Source organism: Trachymyrmex cornetzi, unplaced genomic scaffold, assembly GCF_001594075.2.
Source record: "Trachymyrmex cornetzi isolate Tcor2-1 unplaced genomic scaffold, Tcor1.1 scaffold313, whole genome shotgun sequence".
Taxonomy (NCBI): Eukaryota; Metazoa; Arthropoda; class Insecta; order Hymenoptera; family Formicidae; genus Trachymyrmex; species Trachymyrmex cornetzi.
The window spans coordinates 351,450-373,607 of record NW_017297828.1 but is presented as its reverse complement, the minus strand read 5'-3'; the positions used below and the strand labels follow the sequence as shown (position 1 = coordinate 373,607).

At 36.2% G+C, this 22,158-nt stretch overlaps 1 protein-coding gene across 2 annotated transcripts; it reads right to left on the bottom strand.

Moving 5' to 3' along the window:
* Positions 1–519: 519 nt before the first annotated feature.
* On the bottom strand, positions 520–17,542 carry f (espin protein forked). Of its 2 annotated transcripts, none has more exons than XM_018509740.1 (12): positions 12,150–12,529; positions 11,900–12,028; positions 10,962–11,235; positions 9,498–9,693; positions 8,407–8,585; positions 7,822–7,894; positions 6,525–6,664; positions 4,998–5,250; positions 3,629–3,981; positions 3,024–3,199; positions 1,987–2,177; positions 520–1,329 (listed from the first exon to the last, which is right to left on the bottom strand). In XM_018509740.1, the coding sequence occupies exons 1-12, from the start codon at positions 12,183–12,185 to the stop codon at positions 1,089–1,091; spliced, it is 2,241 nt and encodes a 746-aa protein (XP_018365242.1). In that variant the 5' UTR covers positions 12,186–12,529; the 3' UTR covers positions 520–1,088. The 2 variants fall into 2 exon arrangements, with proteins under 2 accessions (XP_018365242.1, XP_018365243.1); XM_018509741.1 differs by lacking the exon at positions 12,150–12,529 and adding an exon at positions 17,440–17,542 and having other exon boundaries at positions 521–1,329.
* Positions 17,543–22,158: the final 4,616 nt, after the last annotated feature.

Here is a 22,158-nt window from a genome sequence, read left to right as displayed (position 1 = left end):
CGTTATTTCACAAAGAGATAAATCTCTCGGCGGAAGATAACTGTTGTCCGAGCGATACGTTGTAACGCGCCAGACATTATCGTGACGTAGTAGTGATTAATCAACGTCAACATTAATTCACTGATCTAATGACTGTAATTGGAAGTTATCAGACATATTCACCATGCTGCTGATGCTCTCTTTGACACGATTAATTAGACCTAGAATCACCAACTGTCTGTTCGGACACTTTCCGCGATTAAATAAAATTTCCGTTCAAGTAACCGATTTGAAGAAGTAAACGATCTCAGAACGGCGTTGAGTTCAATAAATATAACCGAAAACAATAAAATTGAAGTGAAGAACAAAATTTACCCATTTCTTCAGCTTCGTAGTAATAAACTGATCAACGAACGAATAGCCTTATCTCGAGCTTTACAATGCAAATGAATGCAATTATAGGACTTATTTATATGTACATATTTATATGTACATCGCAAAGTACTATATATATATATATATACTTCAAAATACGTGATAATTAACATTTTTCGCAATTCTAGCATTGTTTTTTTCTTTGTGTAGTTCAACAATACCATACTTCTTGCGAACAATATTTCAGTTTTATATCCTCAAGAGTTTTTCCTTATCTCTTCTTATTTGAGAAAAAGCGGACGAGTTTCCTATTTTTTTGAATTCTTGCAACCTTGAATAAATATCTATTAAATTTCACTTTGCTCCAGGATAGTTTCCGTAAAAACAAAATGTATATATGTATAATACAATATTAAATACGAAGAAGGTTTGCGAGGACATTCTATGAAATATATAAAAATATTGTTTTACTTTTTTAGAGCATCAGTACATATTACTTTTATAGAATATTCAATACGCTTCGCACCGTATTCTAATTCCGTGAATTATCTTATACGTTCGTTTATTATCTTAACTAGCGAGATATGTCTTCCTCGCATTTTTCCGTGTTGCGTAAGTTTCGTTAAGTTTCGGAAAGATTTCATTTTACATAATCCTATGCGTTTAACAATTAAACGCGATATTTATATCATGCGCGTCTCTTTCGACACAGATGAAGCAATGGTTCACAGTGATTAATCGAGGATATTAAGTTTGCTGTTGGTCTTCCTTAATTGCGCTCGCCAGGGTATAATTTGACCATCATCAGAATCGTCCTTGATAGGATCGTCCCGTTTCTCCTCGACCTCGGGTTTTTCTTCCTTCTTGATGACGCACGACGCCCGCGTCGCCGCCGGCGAGGCGTCCCTCTTCGGGTTTGCCGACGTTGCCTCAAATTTCGTGCTTATCGATGCGGATACCTGCGTCTGATTCAGTCTGCAATTAAATCGATAATATGATGCTTGAATTTTTGCACGTAAAAATTTTTATTTTAATATTTTGTTAATTAAGAAATAAAAAAAATTGATACAATCATGTTGTAACGATTAAAAATAGAATAACAAAAAGGAATACGTAATAAAATATCGAGAAATATAAAACATAATAAATAAGATTCTCCTTCTCTTGTTTTTAACATTTTTACGTTTTTCTTAAGAAAATTTAAAATTCTGAATAACTTTTTACCTGGATATGCTGAGTATCAACTGTCAAATTAGATAGGCCAATCTTTTAATCACGCATAAAATATTATGTATAAAATTATACGTATCGCGTAATTTTGCATGTAACGCGAAACGAAGGAACTTGAAACCAATTGCAACGAGGGGAAATTGTAATACTCGTAATAATTGGAGCATTTAGCTTCTCTTCTCCTGCCTGCACGCGTTAAAAATACGTGGAGTTAAATCTCGTAAAATAACACGAGATAAATCTCTTGCGAAAAATACAATTCAAGTACGATTTTGTGACGAGCAGTTAAAACATTCTCTACTAGTGCAAAATCCATTCTAATTAATGGCTTTCTCCAATCGCCGAGAACTAGCATTCAATTGCACTGATGATTGATTGATACAGATCCATTAATCTCCGTACCTCTTTTCCTCGTTGTCCTTCTTAGCGAGAAGCTGTCGCTTCCATGGCGGAATCGCCTTCTGGCGCCTCTCCTCGTTCTCTCGCGCTATTTGCTCCTCGAGCTCTTTTTTCGCACGTTCAGCAGCTTTTCGAGCTAGCATCTGTCGCTTCCAGATTGGTATTACATTTCCCGAGCTGTCCTTCTCGGGGATCTATTGAAAAAAAACCATAATTCAGGATTTCAAAGGTAAACTATACAAGAGTATTATTTTGTTGTATTGCCTTTTACAGAATCTAATTCTCTAAAGGAGTAGGGTAAATTATATATGGCCATACGGAAAAGATGGCCATAGGCCATAATTTCTCCAATAATTGATAAATAGTGCATTTTTATAGTCATTCTTAAAGATAATCAATATTTACAGTAATTCATATGAGTACACTGTGTGTTCAAAATAACAATATTATAAATATTATCTAATATTTTTTCTTTCGACTATCTGCAAAGTTTTGCACGTGTCTGCTAAAAACTGTTATAATGTCTAACAAATTACAGTTAAGCTGCCATAATTAACATTACATACACAATAAAAATACGTAAATTACAAAGTGACCTATAATTAATACTTTTATTTTCACTATTTATTTATAAATATTATGGCTATCTTTCTGAATATCATGGCCATCTTTTCCCTAAAAATTAGATAAGATGGCCAATGCATACTTTGTAATATTTTGATAAAATTAAAGTTCTGTTAAGTATTTTCTCTTTAATTTCAATAGTATTTGTTACTTTAAGCTTCAGTGAAAGTAATATTCCAAATATTGTTAAAAAGTAACAAGAATAAATGTATGTTTTTTGCATTTTAAAAAACTATGGCCATCATACCCGAGTTTACCCTATACACTCTAATCTAATTTCAAATATATTAAAAGCATGTTGTTTGATGTTTTTAGTACTCCAAGTAAGTAATTAACTGTCTTTCAGTAGTAAATCGGCCAGTATATCAGATTTCTGTAAGGAATTTTAAAAAGAATAAAAAATAAAATACTCTTACTTGATCAACAAAATTCGTAACGTTGAACGCTTTGCTAATTTCCGACATGAGATTCTGTTCTTGAGTCTTCTCGACCTGCGCCCTCTCCACCTTTAGTTTTTTGATTCCGGGTATATCCTTCGTGCGCTTCAATTCGGCAATTAGGTCTGTCTTCTGCACGAAGAACGGCTCCGAGACTGCTCCGAAAATAATACAGTTTTATTTGAATTTGTCCGCGATTCTACTCTAATAACACACTTTATCCGGGATACATCCTGGGGATGTCCTTAGAATAGTCAAACGACATATAGACGTCCTCTGGACATCCTCAGGACGTCCCCTGAAATACTCTAACACCACAGACCTTCAGGCTGAAAGTCTGTGGTGTTAGAGTATTTTTAAATTTTATAGTGACGTTATGCGGTTGCATAAATTTCGCGTAATACCTATGTATAAACGTAACAAAACGATTTTAGAGAGAAAATATACGATCGCTAATATTGTATAACACAGAATATTGTTATATAAATTGGAGTTCTCGGGTAAGGTTGAAGTCTGAATTCTTACGCTCGAGTTCGCGCAAAAGCGTTAAATTATACGTGCATGTGTGTCGCGGACTAACTTACCGTTAGTCATAGACACGCTGCGAGGAGGCGGAGCGGAGAATGTCTTGGTGGCGTTCATCTTCGTGCTAGTCCGTCGTAGCTGGATACTCGTGAGGTCCTGGATGCTGATCGTGGCTAAGGGTTGCTGCGGGGAGCTCTTGGAGCTTTCGATCTCGTTACCGGTGCTGTTGGCACCCGGGGCCTGATTTCCTCCTCGTGCTCGTTGCTGCAAGGGGGACAGAGGTGGCGGCGGGGGGCCCGTAGGAGATCCTTTGGTCTCCTCGTTGCTCCTTTGCGCCCCCTCCTCTTCGTCCTCCTCCTCCTCTTCACCCTGCTCCGTATTCCGGCTCTGGATGTCCAAGTTGTCCACTGACCTGCGAGCGCGATTTTTGCATTGTCACATGAGCGGAAAATTTAATAATGACGCTGCTCGAAGATAAATTTGTTTATCTTGTATAAAATGTATTTTATCTATCAGAGAATCGCTGCGTTTATTTTGTTTAGTATTTGTTATGTTATATAAATATATTTTAGATATGTTAGATTATATAAAAACATCAATAAATATATTGAAAAGTTTTCAATATTTTAGGATACATTAATTTTTTAATTTGTTCGAAAATGATTTTTAGTAAATATTTGAAGTATTATTTCAAAAGGAAATGCTTTTTCCTTTAGTAAAAAAGGTAAATGCTTTGTCGTAAGTAAAACGTATTTCTTCGTACGAAGAACACTAGTCAAAGAAGAATTTAGTCATATTAAATTGATTTCTCACGTTTCTACATAATCGGAAAGTCAAATGCACTGCACATGAGTTAACATTTCTGTGCATAACTGAAAGACCTTAACTGACAGCACCTGTTATGTCAATCGTAAAGTAAACTTTAGTGATAATCATTATGAAGGTGATTGTCGATATTATTTTAAGTGCGCGAAGATTGATAAATAATAGCCATAAAAGTTAACGAAGAATAACGATAAATAACAGAACCATTTTTCGTTATTTAAATTGCACGTAACATGTCTGCATAAAGTGGTGCGCGTGTATGCGGTTTAAGTAATCTTACAAACACTATAAATAGACACTTGAAGTCAACTTTAAATCACCACTTTCTAAATAATTTAAATAAATAAAGCACTCAAACCAATGTTTGCTTGTTGTTATCTACTTTATTTAGTTTACGTATTCCAGATATTCTCAAAATGCACTTAGAATATGTTTTGCATATTCAAATCATTAAATTTTAAAATTGATATTTCTAAACGAACAATGAAGAATGTTCGCCACTTCTAGGATCAACTTGACAATCACGAAACAGATACTGTACACGCGAAGGATCACGAAACAGATAAAAGTAGACACTGTTGTGTATAAGGAAAGATCACTGACCTCGCCTTCGACAAGCTGTTTTTAGATGACACCTTGCAAATACTTTTCAGGTACTCGGATGGCTTGAGCAAGGTGTTGGAATCTGCGTTGGCGAACTTTGGCGGTATGAACGGCAGTACCATGTGCCTGTTTACCAGGTGGGATGTCTGACTGGTTTTAATTTCGTCCACGTCCACCGGCGCACTGGCGGGAGCCGGTACTTCCGGCTGTTGCGGATGCTCGCCGGAGGATGATGTGTCGGACTTGTTGGTCGCTGTTCCGAGACCGACCAGCAGCGTTAGAGAACGAAAGAGACGGAAATAGATGAGGAGATAGAGAAGGTGGAATAACGTAAAAGAGGTAAGCAGAAAGGAGAGGGTCTCGTTATAGTCTCTAGTATTGGATGACGGTCGTTACCGAGGGGCAAGTGAAATCTAGGTAAGTATATTATATGCCCGGTGAGCGCTATGGTCTAGTAAGTGAGGCCACCTCCGCTGAACATGATCCGCTAACAGTTTAATTAAAGGCTGAAGTATACGCGCGTGCAGCCCAAATCGAGATCGCTACGGGGAGGAAGCCTCTCCTCTTTCCTCCTGTCTGTATCTTTATCCGATCGCGAACCGGGCCAATTAAAAACCCGTGGCGCTGATTAACATCTGTGAATAAATTTTGCCCGATTTCAACTGTAATTACCAGTCGTCGTAGTCGATTCAACTAATTGCCTTCGTGTTTGCATGGAAGAGTCAGGCATGTGCCCCGAAAATGTAAGCGTAATTCGCACGAGCGTAACACGTTTGGATTGTCCGAAAAACACTGAGGTAATTACACGCGGCGATAAAAATACGGTGACAAAATTATGGATTGTATATAAATATAACGAAGTTATCGCATTTCCTGGTAACCCGGTAAGAACCACAACGAATTCAGAGTTAATCTTTCTGTCCAACAAAAATCGACTAATTATAGTGGAGATAATTAAATTACGGAAGCATTAAACGTTGAAGGTAGACAAACTCTGAATCTGTTCCGTAAGTAGTGTACCATTTAAAATAGATCGATTGAGTAAAATCTATCGAGGAAGTAATTGAGAGTACAACGGTCTTCGCGTTGACCGGTAGTCGTAAAACATCGACCGACAATAAAACCGCTCATGCGCGACGTGATCTCTTTTCGCAATTGTTACGAATAATGTGAAGTTACGGTTATCTGTATATTAAGAGGATGTCCTCTCATATCCCCGATGTGGAGTAATTTAAAAGACATTAATAATTTCAATGAACGCGACTACGTTTATTCGCAGCGTTCACTTGAAACGAATTCTTCTTCAATTCAAGATTTTTCGAAGCTGAAATTGTTGTAGATAAAAAAACGCCCAATTCGTTTGGATTGAAGGCATTTCTTACAGGGAATGCATGCGGAAAATGTCAAGCGAACGTGCGTGCACGTATTTCTGCACAAAGTTGAGTTGCAACTTTCACATTTGCGGTAATTTCGTAAAAGAGCGAAAGGACATCGAAAAGGAAATGGGCGTCGAACGCAATTTCTCACCGGACTCGGTCCTTCCGTCCTGACCGCTTCCTCGTGCATCTTTTTTATCGGCATCTGCATTCGGCTTTGCGTTCACCAGGACGACTACCACGTCGTCATCCGGCGGCGGTGGCGGTGGCGGTGGCGGTGGTTTCGAGAGACTGGAGAATAAAAATTTTGTGTGTGATTCCGATTTGATGGTGTGAAAAATATAAGACAGTGATATTCAATCTTTCTTGAGGGTCATTTTAAGAGGGCCATCTTTAGAAATAAATCTTGCGAGTGTCGTATGATGTTTATTTCGTTTACATAAAATAGAAAATATGATTTAATATCTTCGGCTATATCCAGGAACCGCGCATCACTGATGTAAGAAATATAAATGTTAAAAAAATGTTAATAAATTAATGCTGTAAAATGTTATTGTTGAAAATAATATTAATTAAGAATATTCGTTATTTGAGTTATGATCAAGTTTAATCTATGAGTTTTGTTGGGATCATGTATGCTAGTAAAAGTAATTCTTTTGACGAGAAAAATTACAGAAAATTGGTGAAGGTAAATTTTATTATTCCGTACAGATAAGTGAAAGCAGTGTTATTGTAGTAACCGATTGCAACGTCTGATAAAAATGAATAATAGTGATAAAAATCTCGTCTGTTAGATAATTAAGGGATTAGATAACGTTCAATTTTATGAAGACTGGTGAAGGTAAGAATCATAAAGAACAGCCATAATAATAGATACGTGCACCTAATTTCAAACAATGACAGTAAATTAAGGCGAGCGAAAACATGTGGAAAGTTAAACAGTTATAGGCAATAAAATTGATGGAGGTGCGTCTATCTTATTTCGAAAGCAATTTCTCTATTCAAAGATTTTTTAAGAGTATCTTAGAATTTATCCTAGTGTGTTTCTGGGGTTAATGTCTTCACTGTTTCTGGGGTTAATGTCTTCACTGTTTCTGGGGTTAATGCTAATCGACCTCATAAACAGTCCACTTGCTCAAATTCGAGCAAGTCGTAAGATTTAAACCGCTGTCGTAATTATTCACGTTTTATCGATATATTAACGACCGGAAATGATTGCCAAGAAAACGGTCATCTTTCACCTTTATAATACAATGTATCCCATTCGTAAGATATTCCTCAAAGGAAAACGGACGACAAAAGATGACGAAAAGAAGAGAAGCGAATCGAATCACGCGAAGTAGCAATCAACTTCGCCGCTTGATCGACTTTCGATCAAGCTTTCTTCCTTCTTTTAATGGCACGACTTTAGCTTAAATCTCGATCCGGTATCGATTCGCCCTACTTACCTAGGTCCGCCGTTGCCATTTGTACGGATCTCCTTTTCACTTTCCACTTGCGCGCTGGACGAGTCCTTCCTCTCTGCGAACCGAAACAGAATCACGTACCGATCAATCGTAGCTGTTCATCATACCGATTTGAGACTCTGCAGGATAGCCATAATGCTCTGTCATTTTGTGCGAAAAATTGTCAGCGTCTATTTGCATGATATTAACTTGACGATTGATAAAGACACGTTGTTTCAAACTCCATTACTCGTCAAATATAAATTTACAATCACAATTAGAACATAATAACAGCCAAAGGCAAACGAACGCACGCGGAAGATCATTCTTTGTTTCCTGTCTCAGATAATTGTTATTTGTAAAGACAATTGCACATTCTTTATAAATAACACGCATAGTCTCTCTTGAAACGATTTTTTCTTGTACGATGATTTATTTCGCACGTAAAAGTTGAAAAGATTTCACCAATTATTTAAAGTCATTAATAATGACTCGTTACAGTCCATAATTTGTGCATACGCGATACATTTCTGCTTAATCACCGACACTGTGGCCATCCTGCAGACATTTTCAGTTATTTTAATGTACCGTGTAGCGTTTCCGCGTTTGTTTTAATTCCCGGTTTGCTGATCCGTTCGCTGCTACTGTGTCGTGACAAGGACGGGGTGGACGTCGTCGAGGAGAGGCCATGGACCTCGCTGCTCATGTTCGAGGATTCGCTGGCGCTGCTGGATCGGCTGTATCGCCTGTCGGTTTTTCGAGAACGACTGAAACGTCAGAGACAGTCTATCGATGTTTCGCGGATCCACGAATCGGGAGAATTAAATTTAATCTACTTGTAATAAAATACCTGCCGCGCGTATCTACAAGATAAACGAGTAAGAAAAATAGCAAAACGATGTTATTTTCCAAACGTGATGTTCATGAACGATCATTTCTTAATGATTATATAGAGCCAATTTCGATTGCAAAATGGTTATACACTGTTCTAGATGTTGATACATCGAAATTGCTTACCTTCGTGATCGTTTTTACAGTGTCTGATACTTTGTTGTGCTGCGCTCATCAAAGTTCTTTTCTTGATACGTGATTCGTGGTATCGCGAGTACGATTTCAATAATATTTACTCGAATTAACGATACTCATCAGACAAATTTTAATAGATAACAACCATAAAATAAAATATCCGACAATACATGAATTATACTTTTTTTCTAAAAAATATATATATATATAATTCATGTATTATTAAACGTTTTAAACTCCTTTTATACTATCCACTACTTTTATGTTATTTTTATATTACTCTACGTTTTGATTAGTTCAATTTAAAGCTTTAGAGCAATGACTTTTTTTAAACTTGGGGGAGGGGAGAAAATTGACTCTTATAATATTGAGAGAATCAAATTTAAATTAATTCTATCAATTTTTAGCATTAATGTCCATTTGTATTAATATAGATAAACATTAAGTTGAACTCAGATTACATTTAATCTGAGTTCAACTTATTTTTTATCTTTTCCCAGTTCTAAGAATGAAGAAAAAAGTTAAAGACTAAATTAAACCGAGATTAAAGTTAATCTACATTGGTAGAAATGGACATGATGAGTCGGATGGTTAGGACTATAAAACTCTAATTTTGTACTTTGTTCGCAGTAAATTTACTCGAATTGTATTACCTGCTGTCGGAGGTATTGTCCACTGGCTTTTTCCGCGATGACGAGCTCACGCTGCTCGTTTCTTCCTGCCTTACGCAGATCTGCTCGTAAGCATGATCCGAGGACTCCCTCGCAATCTCGGAGCGCGCCGCATGTCCGTTGCCGGGATGCGGCCGGCCGACGAATCCGCCGTTGTTGATGTGCACGTCCACTTTCACTGAAAGCCAAAGCCTCGCTCGGAATATTACGCATCGCAGACGAGAAAACTGCCTTCTACGCGAAAACTGCCTTTCACGCTCGAGAAGTCCTTCAGAAATTACTTTAGCGGCGCAAAGCTTAAATTTGCGAATCGCAAAAGTTGCCGCAGTCGATTACGTTGTGGAAATTTATAATCTCCATAACAAAACAAAACAAAAAATTGGAATTCAATTTTTTAAAATTTAAAATAATAAAATTAAAAATCATTTTTTTTTTTATTTTAATTCTCATTTGTTTGTTTTAATTCAACATTGGCGACTTTTACGCGTTTTTGCTGGAACTCGCTCGATCCGCCGATCGCAGTTTTTATTGCTCTTACTCATTAAGAGCCGCTGCACTGTAACGGCTTAACGGTATTTGCGGTAAATCGCGCGCGAGTCTTTAACCCGGTTTCGCGAAGCGCGCGTGTTGTTCGCGACGTGCGTGGTTTTTTCGCTCCTCTAACAATTACCCAAGTATCTCTGTTTCTTTGAGATCAGTCCTGCAGCATTCTATCGCGTACTAGTCACATGTTACTTGTAAAACAAATAATCCAACTTGCTTCCAAAATAAAACGAATAAGAAAGACAATTAACATTTACATTCTCATAGCATGTCCCATAAGATGTCGATTTACGTGCGATTTTTATATTTAATTATTAATTAACGTTTGATGAAAATATATATTCTAATTTTTTTTAGAAATTTGATACGTCCAATTGATACGTTAATAATATATGAAATGAAGTCAATGGAGGCAGATAGTTACATTTGTTCGATCTATAAGATTGTAAATATCGTTAGAAAAAGCGAAAGAGACACAGAACAGACCGACGATACCGAATATCTGATGTAAATCGAGGTTGTCCTGGAACCACAGCGGAATCGATGGAATAAACAGGGTGTTTCAGAATTATTACTTTGATTTATCTCATCTACAAATAATTTGATTGACGGAATATTTTCTAAAATTTGTATTTTCCTATGGCATTTTTCTTATATCTTTAAACTTTCGTATTTGATATATTCTAAATAACCAAGCCTTAAATTATAAGATTCTATTCAAGATGATCAACATTTGTTTCTTTTATGAATGAATAATATTTTAATAAGTTATAAATTCGAATAATTGCTATAATTCGATTAAAGCCTCTTCACTTTTGACGATTAGCAGCGGGATATTTTTTGGACACCGTGTGTAACGGGCGTTATAATATAGCGATGAAGTATCTGGGACGTGCTACTTACCAGTCAGAGTCTCGTCTTTCCTCTCCGGCATATGGCGCTGCTCCGCCGCGACGCCGTTTCGCGACTTCTCGGCGTCGCCAAACAGCCTCGTGATCCTTGTGTAGACAAGATCGTGCGGGCTGTGCAGGTAGAAGGACTCGGCTGTGTCCTTAGGTTTAGGCGGTTCGCCGATGTATGCACTCATAGGATTTATGTAGATACCGTCCCGCGGTCGAGAGCCCGGCGGATGCAGGAAGAACGGCTCTTGGAACATGCCGCAGCCGCGCAACGAGCACTGCAACGTGTTTTAGTGACGTCTTAAATACATAAGATGAAAAAGAAAAAAATTGCATCTTAAAATTGTGAAATTTTAATAGAAGATATACTACAAATCCAAATGTGTGATAGATGAATCAATGCTTTATCACACACTTGGATTTGCAATAATTTTCTGCTAAATTTTATCATTTATGTAACAGAATATACTGCTTTCTGTGTAAAAATAGCATTATACTACACTTTTAAATGTTTAAATCCTGCATCTTCTTTATGTAATATAGTGTTATTACATAGAAAACTAAATCATACACATTTATGAAGGCACTTATTACACTTGAGTTTGCAGTGTATTTTTCGATAACTTTTATTTATGGAATTTTATGGGATAACTTTATGATATTATTTTACAATATCGAGTATATATATATTTTCCAATAAATTTTCAAGAATAGAAATAGACAAGACAAAAACAGTCAAAATCTTTTAAAACTTGTTCATGTAATCCAAAAGCAAATCTTGTTAACATTAAAAAAAAAAGAGAAGCTAAAGCTATACAGTTACGAAATTTTTGATGGTATCTATAATGCCTTTCTTTTTTAATTTAAAATTCCCGTACATTTATACACACTTTCTCCTTGATATTTGATAGCCAATTGTAGTTTGATGAAGTCTATCCTTACCTTGTCGATAGAGCTCGCAACGCAGCTGCACGTGGTGGTGTCGCTCATGTGGCCTGAGTAGTCCGACCCGGCGCGATCCCTGGCCATCTTCGGGGTGACATTAGGAGGAGGAGGCTTGCCAGTTTCCTGCTGCACGTCGGAACAAACGAAGAGCGATTAGAACTATTTGCTGGTAATTAGCTTTTATTCGTATTTCTATTAAACCGGAATAATCCTGATCCTAGCCATGAAACCTGTCGAAAACGATCACCTCTTCCTTATTGAGCGAGCTGAACAACTGAAGCATCTAAACCTCCTTTCTCTCTTTCTCTTTCTCCCTCATTTCTCTCTGTCTCTCTCTCTAGTTTGTTTCTTCGATGTACCGCAATCGATTACATTTGTCGAACACTGTGCCCGTGGTAACTTGCGATAATCCCCGTTGCTTAATAGCGATTACCCACGGTTGCGCAGTCTGGGATTGACCTCGTTCCCGTTCACCGGAAAAGTTCATTCCGTTGAAGAAGGAGAAAAACGTCGATGATTCGGCGAACGTCGCAAAAACACTACTATTGTTGCGGGAGGATGCGGTTATTTAGATATGTAACCTTGCATATGTAAGCGATTCGTAATAAAGTGGAGGAAAGTGGAAGAGTGCAAGTTGCGATTAACGTTTCCATATAATTTTTACGTCAAGTATAATTTTTACGTCAAGTATAATTTTTACCAAGAAGGTCAAGAGAAGGAATTTATATTTTTCTTTATCGAGCGAATACGAAATAGATAATTAATAAAACTTGGAAGAAGAAAGTTGAGAAAAGTGAAAAATATGAAATTATTATCATTTATCTTTGTTTAATTCCAAGAAACAATGATTTTATTTTGAATTAATATAAACATTAAAAATGAAAATACAAGACAAGCGAACACCGAACAGATTATTTTATGAGTTTTCATAAAGTTTCAGTACTTTAAATAATAAGTAACGCGTATGCTCTCTCATTTTATTTCTTATTTTTAATCGGTTAAACTTTTGATTTTTTAATTTTATTTTTACTTCCAATAATAAAGAAACTAATTCAACAACGAATGATGATTATGATTGAAATTAAGTGATACGGAGAGATTGTAAAAAGAAAGCGTAATTAATTGACTGTTACGCGCAGCGTCGATAAATATTGTTCCGCATTAATCCGTTCAAAAATAAGTTTGTTATAACAATTTACGATGGCGGTTGTCGATATCATCTTATCGATCACTTGATCGACAGAGAAAAAGTAAATTGGATTTATAATTTTATGATCCGAAACGCGATACAGGTTTTTGCAGGACTCCAGACGGAGCAATTTTAACTCTCATGTCGCCAGTCGAAAAACTGGATTATTTTATCAATAGGAGATAAATGCCTTTTAACGGTCTATCTGTATTTTATGCTTGTGCATTTCTATGTGAATTTATATACTACTTATGTGTAGTTGTTTAAACTGTGCTACGGATTATTTTACGTTTTATAGACCAGTAACCCGCTGACTCGCTGATTAGACTATGTACCGTAAACTACCGGGTTTGTAACTCTCTTTCCACGTAATTCCACGTACGGCCGCCACTTCCCAATCGCTCTCGTTTTATCGAGGTGAAACCGCGTATCAATACGACTCAAGTGTCTGATTAAGCTGACGAAATGTTATACTCAACCAAAAAAGAGTTCTTTTCTAGGACACGTTTTCAAATATCCTCTTGTGTGAAATAAATAAAATTGATTTATTCGTCGTCATTCGATAAATGTAAAATCATCATCGATTTACAGATAAGTTCATACGAATCTTTATTTAGCTAATTAATTGTTGTTTGTTCAATTGTTAATGATTAATTAATATTTTAACAATTTATTAATTATTATTTATATAATAATTTAAAATGTAAATATTTAAATAAAATTCATTTAAAAGTCATGAAGTTTATATTATGAAATATTTCGTTTCGTAAGATATTAAACAGAGAAACAAATAGATGAGTGATCAACAGATTAGTTCTTACTCTACCAAGTGTCTTAACGTTGCGGAAATACACTTGTAACGTTGTACCAACGTTGTTATGCAAATTCGTACGCGATGTGCTTAGCCTGTGGCGTAATTGGGTCGTGTGACGAAAGAAGGAAGCGAAAGAAGGCTCACGATATCGTGTAAGAAATATAGATTCTGTAAAGCAATAAAAGTGACAAATTTCGCGTCGCTTGACCACGCGGGAAAGTGAAATATTTAAATGATAGCCACACGTATTCTAATTTCTGTGCCGGTCGAGAGGAGAAATTCGCGCCGAGATCTCTCCGTACCATCCTCGTGTCTAAATACAGATCAACCTCTCACAATCACTATCTTACCAATCGTCAACTTGTACTCAAATTGATCACATTTTTTTTCTTTTAAAAAAACCATTTTTCTTAATTTAGATTTTTTTTATTCGAGGAAAATGTACACGTTTCATCTTACTCTCGTCAAAATTGACAGGAGAAAACGCAACTGCGATTTTACAGTCTGCTGCATTCTTATTGACTTCTTGATCAGGGTATTGCGTGAGCCTGGGTGGCATCTCGAATTTTTACGGAGGTACGAAAATGTATCGTGATGTAGAGAGAAATGACAAATAGCTGCGACAGTGCGATGTCACTGGTCCGTGAATGGGCACCACCCCGGAAAAAATGCCCGTCCACGCAAATCCTTTCCCCGTAACGTGTATCCCGTTGCGATACGCGCCAACGACACGCTTTCCACTCAACCGGGTGAAGGCCGAAAAGCGAAGAAGAAAAAATGAATCTGCATGCGACAGGCGAACTTACATTCGCATTTTTATTCAATGGAATTTAGCCTTGTAAGTGGCATCTGTACTTTTTAACGAAGTGGTAATTATGGGAATGAACTCCTCGTTGATGTGTGATCACGCGAGGATCTCTTCTCCTTGATGTCGATCAAATTGCTGGTAACATACTGTTTTAATCATCGGTTCATTGCCCACCATCATTACGAGTAACGTTCGACGCATCTTGCTTCCGACTAACAAAGCAGCTTCCTCCCGCTATTTCGCACATTTTTACCGTAAATCGAAGTAGGCAAATTCGTGTGAGCAAACATTAGAAAGCCGCAGATTTATAGACGTTACATTTTTATTGTCGGATCGGTGATTTTAAACACGCATCAAGTCAAATGTATCGGTCTCGAGAAAGTCGACAAAAACTTCCTTCTTCTAATTTCACTTGAAATAATAAATTTAATGTAGATTTTAACTTTTACTAGTCTTATTACTATCAAAATCAACAGAAAAACTGTTGTCCGAAAAAAACTCAAAAATATCTAAAAAGACAACTTTTGCAAATAGAAAAATAAAATTTAATAAAATAATAAAACTAATTAATGAATCGTCATTTTCTCCTAAGACAAACTAAAAGTAGGATAAAAGTAATAAGAGATGTGACAATTTATACAGGGTATCTCGACCTTTTCTGCCAATCACTTTTGTGTAGATAGAGCGGATTAAACTGAGTCGAAAAGTCCTCTACCATTTTGCAAAAGTTAACAAGATATTAATTACTAAAAATTGCAAAATATTAGTCTTGAATAATATTTACTCAAATACTATCAACTTTACAGAAAAACTGCAAGAGACAAAAATTATTTATTTTCTTCTCATAAAGTTCTGAGAATTTTTTCAGAATTTTTACAGAATTTTTTAATACCGTATTTTCTCATGTTGATAAAAATAAGAAAATCCAGTACTAAAAAGTTGATAAAAAATTCTGAAAAAATTCTCAAAACTTTATGAGAAGAAAATAAATAATTTTTGTCTCTTGCAGTTTTTCTGTAAAGTTGATAGTATTTGAGTAAAAAGTTATTCAAGACCAATATTTTGCAATTTTTAGTAATTAATATCTTGTTAACTATTGCGAAAATTGCAAAATGGTAGAGGACTTTTCGACTCAGTTTAGTCCGCTCTATCTACACAAAAGTGATTGGCAAAAAAGGTCGGGACACCCTGTATAAAATAGGAAAGTACCTGACTTAACTTTAGACTTAATAAATTCCTAAAAATATTTATATTTTATTTTTAAATTTATTTAAGAAATCAATCCTTTGCGTTATATTTTATGAACCGTGATATTTTTATTCGCGCTTGACGTCACGATATTTCCATTGTAACAGATAACGCGCTTTAAAATCGTTTTAACCTCGTCTCGTTATCGGCCATGAACCACTGTATCATAACGTTTCTCTTATCTACATAAACGCATTCGCGGACGGTCGATGTTCAAGGTGACACGCAAAGAAAGATCCAAGTTTTATGCGTGGAACTGACCCGCGCAAGGTCGACTTGCGCGACTCGCCAATACGATTTGCGATATTGCTGTGTTTCATTCACGACTGACGAACGATATAAGTAGTGCCAATCGATCGAACGTAAGAGCGAAACCACAAATGAAATTCATATTATAAAAATATCTATATTAACAAATATAAGAAACAAAAATTTATTTTATGTTTAATTATTCGTAAATTCATGGAAAAAGTATATAATGCTCATTTTACATCTCATACGTGGAAAGAACAATTTTGCTGAAGTGTCTAAAAATTTAGATTGCTAAAATAATTTTGTTGGACTATCAAAATGATTATATAAGAAATTCAAGCGTGATAAGAATGCTGAAAAAAGTTTTGACAGTCTAGGAACCAATTTGAATAACCTACGTAATTATTTTGATAATCCAACAAAATTATTTTTCGATATGTTATCTAACTAAATTTTTAGTTACTTCAGCATTTTTATGTTATATTTCCATTGCCGCACGTTTTGCGTTAAATCTATAATCTTTTGTAAATATGATACTTTAAGTTATATTAATATGTGACACTTTCTATGTGGTTTATTACAAAAATTAGAAACTGCCATATGCTAGGTAGAATTTATGAGAGAATAAGTGTGTCAATGATGTAGGATTAAATTATTATCCGAGAAGAAGCCAACAGTCATACCGCGGCCAATAAATATTTTGGATATTGATTCTACAATCTTTTACCTCGATCTTCGACACGGAAATACGTACGTAAGTGTATTTTTCTATTATACGCATGAACGTTTACGCCGCTCATTACGAGTGAAAAGTAGCAGCTATTTGATTTGCACGCAAAACCGGATCGTACGATAGAAACCGCGGTTCTCCGTTACAGCTAGCCGATTTTACTAACTTTCAAGTCATCGTCGAAAGGCGATTCGACGACAACGTGGAATCGACCCTTAAGTTTTCAACTTCGAATTATTATTTCTTTAAATTTGTCAATCGAATTTCTAATATGCATCCAGTGTAAAAAAGAATGACAAACATCATTTTATGCAAAACTTTATAGTTTACTATTTTTACCTATTAATATAAATGATGGAGATGTAAATTTAAATGTAGATGCTGTCTAAAAGTCATATCGGACTGCAAAGAGAACTGAGAGCGCTAAACTTGCCTCTTGAGAACGCGGGAGTAGAACTCGCGACATTACGGTACTTGTGCATTACGGTTCACTTACATATACACCCATGCAAAACCGGATTTTGTCGCTGCTGCGCCTCAAAACCAAAAGCCTCAGGTCCGTTCAAGGAAGACCTTTCTGTTCCAGAAGGAGGCGAGAATTTCGCTCGATCTTTCCGTCCATCTATCGGAGCACACGCTACGCTGTCCTAGTTCGGACCAGACCAAGACTCGCCGAGGCCTGCGCCGTCAAGGCCGTTCATCCGCGAGTCTTCAGAAACGACCAGAGACAACGGTACTTCCACTCAGCGTCGATCGAACGGCTGATCTTGCTCTTTAGACGAGTCCACAGGAGTCTCAGAATCTTCAAAATTGCCGTCAGAAATTTTCTCGCCACTCTAAACCTTTCTTAATTTTCAAGTGAAAAATTTAGTGTTCTTGAAACTGATTTCCCCAGGTGTCTAATTTTGTTAAACAAGTATGGCTATTCCTTATCCTTCTCGCTTTAAACAAATATCCAAAATTTTTCGAAATATCACAAATATTAAAACTGGTCCCTCCAAAGTATATCCAAAATTTTCCCAGGTATTTTTGGTCACTTCTAATTATCTTCGCACTCTATAAAACAGGGTGTCTTGCGAATTTAAACGTCAAGACAGATCCATAGAAAAGGTCTCCTATTTTGGATAAATCTCCAGATATGATCTTCCGGTATTTTCAGTAGTGAATGATAAAACGGAAGAGAATTCCTCGAAATTTTTACAATCACGTGATACAATTTCCCACTGACTCTTACCAGCTCGGCGAACACGTCCGGTCAGCGCGAGCGGGCGCGCGACTATGATTCCAAGCTAACACCGGAGTCACGCGCGAGTTAGCACCTGCCGGCAGGTTGGGTGACGCGGGTCGATTTCTCGACTGGAACCCATGATGCCCATGCGAGTTCTCCTCTGGTCGACAGGAGGGGAAGAGAACGGGGCGAGTTATACCGCACCCGCACCGTTCAGGTCCGGGTGCCCTTTTCCGACTCAGCCTCCAGAATCTGGGGTCCGTCCAGATGGAGAACAGTAACGCGAGAGCGATCGGGAAAACGGGCGCGCGGGTGACGGTCGGCCAACGAACTCGCGTGAGTCTCTCTCTCGGAGGCCGGTGCGTGCCACCGGTGCGAGCGCAGGAGGCGGCAGACCGGGACTCTCTCGCTGCTCTCGAGCAGATCGTCGAGAGCCCACCTGCTCTCGCCTCGATGTTCGAGGTAGGGATACAACTCTGCGAGTTGTGTCCCCTGTGTGTGTTCACCGGAGGAGACCTCTCTTAGATCTCATCCTTTTGCCTTTCCTCGCGATTGTCCTACTCCCGGTTAATCCTGCAGCTTTTCCTGCTACGTTCCGATTTACCTTTTCATCTATGGATGAATCGACGCTAATCAATCTTCACAGAGGATTTATTTCTTTTGTCTTATTATAGATATTTATTTTATTAATGACATTTATATTTTGATATTGTCCTTGATGTTTGAGAAATTTTTTCGTAACTCCTCTGTTACTAAACAATTTTTTAGTTTATTTTATTTATTTCTTTTCTGAGAATTTTTGTTATTGTTGGATTTTATCATTGTTGGATAAATAGAAATTTTTGAAAAACTTAGAAACTCAGTTTCTTCTTTATTAATGTCTAGATGTTAAACGAGAATTAATGGAAAAATTTACTTTATCAAATATCTTTTTGCCTTTACTCGTTTTAAACAAATTGTTGATTCAAATAAGTGACATTTTTACCGAAACAGCACAGTTATTGGGATAAAAATAGACATTTATCTTTGCTTGTTTCTTATTAATTCGACGAGAAGACGATGCGCGCCTCTTTGAAAAGTAAGCGCGACCTAGAAAGCGTGCACGGGATCGAGTTCTTTTTCTTCAGGTGTACATCTGTGCATTCCCCGTTAGTTCTCTCTCCCAAGATGCAAGAGGAAGTCTTCTCTCGGACAAGGAGATGGAAGAGAGAAGTCGTCGCCGCCGCAAGGTGGCACCTCTCTTTCCTCTCTGCGAAGTGACTTTATCATCTCCCACCAAGAGAAGGATTTCTTATCTTCTCTTTGCTTGATCCCACTACACCTAACTGTAAAGAATAATTCCTTGCTGCTGGTGCTGGATTATATTCCTTCTTTCAGATGTTATTGTGGGTCTTGCATCGAACGATTACTCTATTCATAAGCATTTATGAATAGACGCTCTAATACGTAAAATTATCGCGCAACTTCCTGTGAATATTTCCGAATGATTTATCATGGATTAATTTCTATTCTATTATCTATTTTAAATATGTGAAGAAAGCCATGTGAAGAAAGTCTTTTAACTCAAGCCTTTCTTTTTATTTCCTTTCTTCATTTTATTTTAATGACGCGGATTACTTCAATATTTTCTCTTCTCGTGACCAATTAATCGAGCAATATTATAAGTCTTAGCATGGCAAAGAAAACCTAAAATCATCGCTTTTCATCATTTCTGTAAAATATAAATTGATATAAGAAATAAATTGATATATACGGAATAAATTGATAAAAGGAATAAATTGATAATAAGGAATAATTTACAATTGTTATTCGTTCGTTTAACTTAGAAAGATTAATTCATCATCAATTGAAACGTTTCTAATCGTAGTATTATCACTAATCAAATTATTCCTCTCACTATAGAGATTGTTGAATTTCGTATTTTTAATTAAATTAAAATCGAATTAAATGTCGCGATTACTGCTGAAATTAATGAACGTGAAATCAATAAATCTAAGTTCTACTAAGTTCGTTGTTAAATTGCCTATAAAATAGGATTGGCATACATTAATTTTTTAACAATTCTGCATTTTCAATTCTTGTGACTGGAATAAAACTAGTTTGAGCGGTCCCGAGTTGACGTCAGCGAGCGTTTTCGAGAATATTCATCGCTCCGTGTCATAACCTGTCTCTTATCGAAAAAGTCTTAGACTGTCACCTCGATTTTTGTTTGATAATCGGTTCAGTAACCGGTCGGATCAGTATTACGCAATCTATAGAGTACAGTAGAATTTTCCATCGTTTTTTATGTTAAATATAATCATAATTCATTTTTCTAAAGTATATCACCTGATAATTAAACTGATGTGTATAAATAAAGATAAGCTAAATAAACATTTATTGTGCTATAAATTAGCAGCAATGAATTTGAAATGTCTAATTGTAAGCATTATATAAGCATCACGTATTAATATCATGTAATAGTATATAATTATATGTCATGTAATAAAGTATCATAATTAGTAAATAAATATAACGTGAAATTTGTTAATGAGATATGTGAAAAAATTTTTTTTTATTGACGGTTTATCTATTCTCTCGTGCGAGAAAATAGAATATCTCTATGACGAAAGGAATGTCCTACTGCCCCACAGTATTGTACTTCCGTGAATTGTTCTATTTGCTCTACCATGATCTGAGATTGTGTTATGCTCTGTCGCTTTAGTTGATTTATTCGCAATGCAATCGTGAATCATAAAGCTGTTTGTATTTGCAACGAAAACTGGAATTAGATTTCTTTTTTTCTGTAACCACATGTCGCGTCTCTCGCGAAAACAACGCATGATCTTAATTTTAATGCGCATTTTAATTAGCATAGGTTTCCATTCACTCGTTTATAATATCAACACATAAAAACATTCCTATAATTCGATCCTATGCAAGAAATTAAAGGCTTTCCTAAGTGAACGCGATTGACTTGTTATTATATGCCATCAGTAAATGACTGATTCTCCGCATGGTGAAAGTTCGAGAATATGGAGCGCAATTATGACAAATGCCTTATTACGGTGTTATTTTCTGCATTGCAATCGCTTTGCGTGAGCGAGCTTAAATCTGAAGCTCGAATATCGTCAAATAACGCAAATACAATTATACGTATAATAACGAATTATTGCTATATACATTATTATGATCATCTTAGACGTAAATCAAATTTGCTTTATACTAGGAATCATAACATAATGTAACGTCGTACAGATACAGATATATAAATGTTATTTATAAATTTTATAATAAATATTGTAAGGTATTATCAAATAATTATAAGGAAGTATTACAGAATTGGCAATAACAGCTGTTAACAATCTAAAATTAAAAATTATTCTCTTAACGCTGCTTCATCTGGATTGCGGCGCAACAGACGTCTTCGTTGCAATCATGATTGATGAAAACTCGCGCATAATTACGCCAAAGGTGCGAGGAGGAGTACGCGTTCGGCGTGACGCAAAACTTTCTCGCGGTCAATAAACTTCCCGCGATAACCGATAAGTAGCCGTCAAAGTGAAAATGATTGGATAAGAATCCTTTGATGAGCGTATGTACATCATAAATGCGCGCCATGCTGTGGCGCGTTTCGCAGGATCCAAGACGTTCAATTTCGACGAGAAGCGAAACGAATTCCTGTTGAACTACAGCATTGCTATTCAGAATGAAAATGTGAAAATTACTGAGATTGTAATCTTTACGAATGTGTAAAACACATACAACACATGTTATGATAAAATGAAAAGATTGGTGTGGTTGTCATTGTTATTTACTTACGGAATTAAGAATAAATATCTATTTTTCAATATTCCAATTTTTTAATTATATATTCCCTGTTTCTTAAATCTTATATGTATGACAGTAATATTTTATTATATATAATTATGCATACAGTTATGACACTGTAAAAAAAAAGATTTATTTGTATAAAAAGTTTGAATTAATTACAACTTAAATTTGTAA